Source organism: Nannospalax galili, unplaced genomic scaffold (genome assembly GCF_000622305.1).
Source record: "Nannospalax galili isolate Female #2095 unplaced genomic scaffold, S.galili_v1.0 scaffold467, whole genome shotgun sequence".
Classification (NCBI taxonomy): Eukaryota; Metazoa; Chordata; class Mammalia; order Rodentia; family Spalacidae; genus Nannospalax; species Nannospalax galili.
Genome location: NW_008357490.1, coordinates 624,727 through 630,994, shown reverse-complemented (window position 1 = coordinate 630,994; position 6,268 = coordinate 624,727). Strand labels below are relative to the sequence as shown.

At 44.4% G+C, this 6,268-nt stretch overlaps 1 protein-coding gene across 3 annotated transcripts in view; it reads right to left on the bottom strand.

The window, feature by feature from the left end:
- Positions 1–6,268, bottom strand: part of Slc35d2 (solute carrier family 35 member D2) — an 89,937-nt gene that overhangs the window by 31,125 nt on the left and 52,544 nt on the right. For all 3 annotated transcript variants that reach the window (XM_029557194.1, XM_029557195.1, XM_008855115.3), the window contains one exon: positions 2,008–2,075. In XM_029557194.1, coding sequence (XP_029413054.1) covers positions 2,008–2,075 — 68 coding nt within the window. The remainder of the gene's footprint in view (positions 1–2,007; positions 2,076–6,268) is intronic.

Here is a 6,268-nt window from a genome sequence, read left to right as displayed (position 1 = left end):
CACACACACACACACACTATTTTGTTTGTTTTCTTGAGATAGGATCTTCCTGTAGCCCCATCTGGTCTAGAACTCACTATGTAGACCAGGATGGCCTCGATCTCACAGAGATCCACCTGCCTCTGGCTCCTGAGTGCTGGGACTACAGGTGTGCACTACTAAGCCCAACTACAAATTTATTTTAAAATATTTTACTTATTTTTTATTTTATGTGTATGAGTGCATCACCTGCATGTATGTGAGTGCACCCGTGTCGTGCAATGTCTCGGAGGTCAGAAGAGGGCTTCAGATTCCCCTGGAACTGGAGTTAAGGACAGTTCGTAGCCGCCATGTGGGTGCTGGGAATCAAACCTGGGTCCTCTGCAAGAGCAGTCAGTACTCTTAACCACTGAGCCATCTCTCCAGCCCCTACAATTTTTTTTAATTGGAAAAGTAATGTCCCTGAATATTATAGGCACAGCACTACAGAGAAAGGATGACATTGCCATGTGCTTTGAGAGGAAGAGATCCTGGGCAAGTAAGGACACAGTGACAGAAACACAGCACCAATCTTGAGCTACCAGGAGACTTGATGTCAGATGGATTTTCAGGAATCAAGCGGCCACATTACAATTTGGACAGACAGTGGCATTAGCCTGTCTTCCAAAGGGAAACAGATTAGGTCTTGCCCCTGGTCTTTGAGGCTGAGCCCCCAAGTGTCCTGTTCCAGTCAGTCCCTCAGCTGTAGGAGTACAGTGGCCCCTTTATAGCCATGGGGCACTGATGCCAAGACTCTGTGCATGCCACAATCTGAGGATGCCCGAGTCCTTTATATCAAATGGGGTAGCGTTTGCATGAAGCATACGCCCCTCCTCCTATAGTCTTTAAATCCTCTCTAGATTACTTCTAAAAAATTATTTTTATAGCCAGGTGTGGTGGTACATGCCTTTAATCCCAGCATTTAGGAGGCAGAGGCAACTCATCTCTGTGAGATCAAGGCCAGCCCAGTCTACATAGCAAGTTCCAGGCCAGATGGGACCACAAGGAGACCCTGCCTTTAAAAATAATAATAAAATTAAATTAAAAATAAATATATTTTTTGGAGACAGGATCTCACTATGTGCCTGAACTCTATATGTAGACCAGGCTGGCCTCAAACTCACAGAGATCCACCTGTTTCTGCCTCCTGAGTGCTGAAATTAAAAGCATGCATTAATACCCCCTTCAATGTTTTTTTTATTATTTTATTATTTTTATTTTATGTGTATGAGTGTATTGCCTGCATGTATGTGAGTGCACCCGTGTCATGCATTGCTGTGGAGGTGAGAAGGGGGCTTCGGATTCCCCTGGAGTTGGAGTTAAGGATCGTTTGTAGCCACCATGTGGGTGCTGGGAATCGAACCCGGGTCCTCTGCAAGAGCAGTCAGTGCTCTTAACCACTGGGCTGTCTCTCCAGCCCCTCAATGTGTTTTTTTTGTTGTTGTTGTTGTCTTTGTTTTTTGTAATTATGTGGGTGTGGGTGTGGCTGTATCTGTGTGTCTGTGTGTAGGGTATGTGCACATTCCCACAGAGGCCAGAAGAAGGCATCAGATTCCCTGGAGTTGCAGTTACAGGCAGTTGTAAGTCACTTAATGTTGATGTAGGGACGTGAACTCAGGCCTTCTGCAGTAAACTCCCTTAACTCCCGAGCCATCTCTCCAGTCCATCAACATTACTTAAAACACCCAAAACAGTGTAAATGCTAGTAAATAGTTGTTACTGAAATGTTCCAGGAGCGACAAGAATAAAAAGTCTATACACATCTAGAATAGACACATTTTTTCCGAATATTTCCTACCCGTGTGTGTTTAAACCTACACACATAAGGCTGGGGGGTACAGCATGAGGGTGGGGAGGGAGATGCACTTTCTGGAGAAAGTCAGAGAAACACAGAAAACGGGATTCTGGCAGAACAGAACAGAGGGTATGTTTAGAACTGAGTTATCAAGAGACACCATCGACCAGTTCTGTTTATCTATGTTTTCTTACCCCAAAAGACAGGAAAGAAGAAACTGAATGATAAATAAGACATTCTTCCACTGGCTGAATTCAGTGGCCTAGGATTAAAAAGAAAAGATTCACAGTTAAAGACAATTCAGTTTAAATCTGCTGCTTTGACCAAACTATGTTTCACACAGAACATTTAATTTTTAAAATTGAATGTGTGATATTGAGCAAGTTACTTTCCCACCCTGAACTTAAGTGTGTGTGTGCGTGCATGTGTGTGTGTATCAAGCAAGCACTGAAAGCAGTTGGGTATTTGTTGGAAGCAATGAAGATATGAAGATTAGCCCATTTGTTGCAAATAATAGGTGTGATTAAACTGACAATGTCTGCTTGGGTTGTGGTTGCTGCTCCAGGTCAGTAGGGGTCAGAAGGGACATAATCCTCTGATACACAGTTCCCCTTTTCCTTCCCCATTTCATGCTGGTTGTATGATTTCAATAAAGAGAGGAAAGTCCTTGTTTAAGAGCAGGGTTTCAAGAGAATTCTGAAGGAACTGGTTCCCAGAGAAGTTTGAGTTCCCCCTTGGTTAAAATGGATGCTAAGAGTTAGGGTAGTTTTATTCAGGCATCACCATAATGTAGCATCACACAGTATCACTGCACATGTGCACTCACATTTGTGTGGAGGCCAGACCAGCCTCAAGGGTCATTCCCTAGGTGCTGTTCACCTTCTTTTGAGACAGGGTCTGTACTAACAGGGAGCTTACCAACTCTGCCAAGGCTGGCTAGCCAGTGAGCCCCAGGGATCCACCAGTCTCTACCTCCCCAGCACTGCGATTACAGGAGTGTGCCATCATGCCTGGCTCTTTTACATGGGTTCTGGAGATGGAACTCGGGTCCTCATGCTTGGATGGCAAGCATTTTCCTGCCTGAGCCATCTTCCCAGGACCACCTTGGGTTCGCTTGACAAAACAGGAATTTAAAAACAAAAACAAAAAAAAATCTCAGAGGGTAAAACTTGGTAGTAGAGCAATTAATTTCCTGGAATCCACAAGGCCCTAGGTCTATTCTCCCAGTATCATAAAAATAAAAACAAAAACACCTTCCTTAAATGGCCAATATAAGGACAGCAAAATTCACTATAGCAAACACAGAACGACAGGCATTACTACTGAAAGCATCTTTGCTTGGCAAATCTTTACTAATTACAGCCACAAAATTGGGGTTATGAGTTTTTAAAATAAATCATCCTAGAAGAAAAAACTATTGGCAAGAAAGGCTTCATAACTGTTCTCAAGAACATTGTTCCAGACCAAAAAAAAAAGAAGAAGCCTGGCGTGGTGGCGCACACCTGCAGTTCCAGCACTCGGGAGGCAGAGGCAGGTGGATCTCTGTGAGTTCAAGGCCAGCCTGGTCTACATAGTGAGTTCCAGGACAGCTAGACACAAAAGTTAATACTCAGTTTCAATTTTCCAAGAACCCCTTGAGGCGAGAATAAAATAATCCCGCCCCTTTAAATGGCAGGTAACAATCAAAAGGAGAATTTTAGTGATAACTTGCCTCTTGTCTGCACCCAAAACTGATTTTAAGGAGGCTCCAGTCTGTTGATAGATCCATGCTCAACAGCATGATCAAACCGAAGTTAGACATATGTTGGTAACTATTTAAATATTTTTAACATTAACAATCTTTAAAATATTTTATTTTTTATTTTTATTTTATGTGTACGAGTGTATTGCCTGCATGCATGTGAGTGCACTCGTGTCATGCAATGCCACGGTCAGAAGAGAGCTTCGGATTCCCCTGGAACTGGAGCTGAGGACGGTTTGTAGCCACAATGTGAGTGCTGGGAATCGAACCCAGGACCTCTGCAAGAGCAGTCAGTGCTCTTAATTGCTGAGCCATCTCTGCAGCCCCTAACATTAACAATTTTTAAAATGTAAATGATTAAAATGAGCTTTTCTCCTCCAGTTGATACAATCTTACCTAATCTTCTGTGCCATTGATGTAGTAACAATAGTTACCCACTTCCCCAATCAGAGATACACATTACACGTGGATTGAAACTGGTGGGTGGTCACCTAGGTTCATTATGCTTCTCTCCAAATTTCTGTGTATGTTTGAAAGTTTTCATCATAAACAAATGTTAATGCTTATGTATGGGATTAAGGGATACAGTAAAGCACCTTGTTGGGGACCCCTGCTGTTTTGGGTTGTAGTCTTTCCATGTCCGGATAGCCGCATGCCGGCTCGGCGCAAATGGAAGGACTCCCTTTTTCAGCGGTGCGCCTTCCTGCTCTCTTCCTGACTCACCTTTTGAAGTGCCCATCACAGATACATGTCCTCCAGCATGAAACTGTCAGGTTTTCCTGTGTGATAATCTGGCACTGTCTGACAGCCTGGCAAAAGCCCACCACCACATGTAAATGGGGCATGCTACAAAGCACCTATCAACTAAGGCTTTTGCTACTGCCTCCACACTATAAATATCCTGATTTCCCCCTAATGAATCAGAGCTGAATCACTAAGATCTGGAGCTGAGCTGAGTCACTGAATAAAGGAGCTGTACCTGACTGAGCTGAGTTCTGTGTCTTACTGCCTACGATTCAGTCTCTCCGGAGGGGGCTGTCCCTTTGTAAACATTCACTCGCGAAGATCCTGCTTTCGCCGTTGTTGCACCTCCCCTCGTGACCCGGCAGCCGACGGATCGCGAAACACAGAGGGAGTGCCTGGTAGCTTGGAATGGAATTTGCTTGGAAGCGCAGCGACCCATAGAGTCACCAGCATCCAGTAGCCGCGGAGAGCCAGGGACCCGAGCAGCAACGCGGTGCGCGGGACCCACCCATATCTGGCGCCCAACGTGAGAGCCTCGGAACTCCGCGCCAGCCAGCAGCTGGCACCCCCTGAAACGCAGAATTCATGAGTACCTCTCCCACCAGGAGAGCATCAGAAATCTTTCTTTCATCTCCCATCAGGAGATTAAAAAGGCAGCTGTGCCTACAAGCCACCCCACTCGTGGGGCCTGGCAAATCTCCCTTTCTTTCATCTCCCATCAGGAGACTAAAAAGGCAGCTGTGCCTACAAGCCACCCCACTCGTGGGGCCTGGCAAATCTCTCTTTCTTTTGACTCCCATCAGGAGACTAAAAAAAGCAGCTGTGCCTCCAAGCCTCCCCACCCGTGGGCCCTGGCCGTCTCTTTTTCTCTTTTTCTCCTTCTAAAATAAACTTCCCTAATCAGTTTTGTTATCCTGCCCCCAGGGCACTGAAACCACAGCTAAAACCAGTTAGGTGAGAATTTAAATTAACCAGCCCCTGCCGAGCACTTGAAAGTTCAAGGTGGCTCGCGCCAAACAAACAAAAGATTTAAAAAGGCCATTTTTTTTTTCTGTAGTCTGCAAGCCAGGCTTGTACCTGTCAGAGCGTTCCAATCCCCTGGTGTCAGGCTGCTGCAGGAACATTAAACGCTAGACAACACTATTTTCCTTTTATAATGGGTAATTCAACATCACAACAGAAAAAACTCCAAATTCGTTCCCTTCGAGCCTTACTTAAATCAAGAGGACTTAAGATCTCCCAAAAAGAAAGCTTAAAATTTTGGAATAAAGTATATCAATTTGCACTGTGGATCCTGTCAGCAGACATTTCTGATCCAGAGGTCTGGACTAATATTGCATATCTGGCTTGTAAAGAAGAAATCCAGGAAAGGCAAAATTTCCCCCTTTCCTTTCTCCCCATAATAGCAGCTATCCAACAATGCTTAAGAAACCCACCTAAGATTGAAGAAAGCTTACAAGCACCAGAAAATAATAAAGGGGAGAGTTCAAACAATACAAAAGACCTAAAATATGCTATGATAAACACCCTAGAGACAAAAGGTCTTATGATAGCTACAAATAAAATACAATCAATTCCCCCCATTACCTTCCTGGGAACTGAAATAACGCCTACTACTGTTAGGCCCCTTAAACCTATTCTAGATGTTCCCCTTAATTCCCTCCAGAGCTTCTTTTTCTGTCACCCTCATGGCTGTCTTTACCCTGCTTAACAACAATGCTTCAGCCAGCCCCCACTCTCCCTAATACCATGTGCTAGAGATTTTACTTTTCAGGAAAAAATCAGATCCATGGGACAATCGCTGGAGTATTGGAGTAATAACAAAATTCTACCCAGGTGCATTCTCTAGGTACCCTACAGCTAACTTTCATATCTCTCAACAGCTTGCACCTGCAGCTAAGTCTGTGCTAACGCATCATAATATTATTCTACAGGAAAGACAGAGGACCAGATAAGATCAACTATGTCCT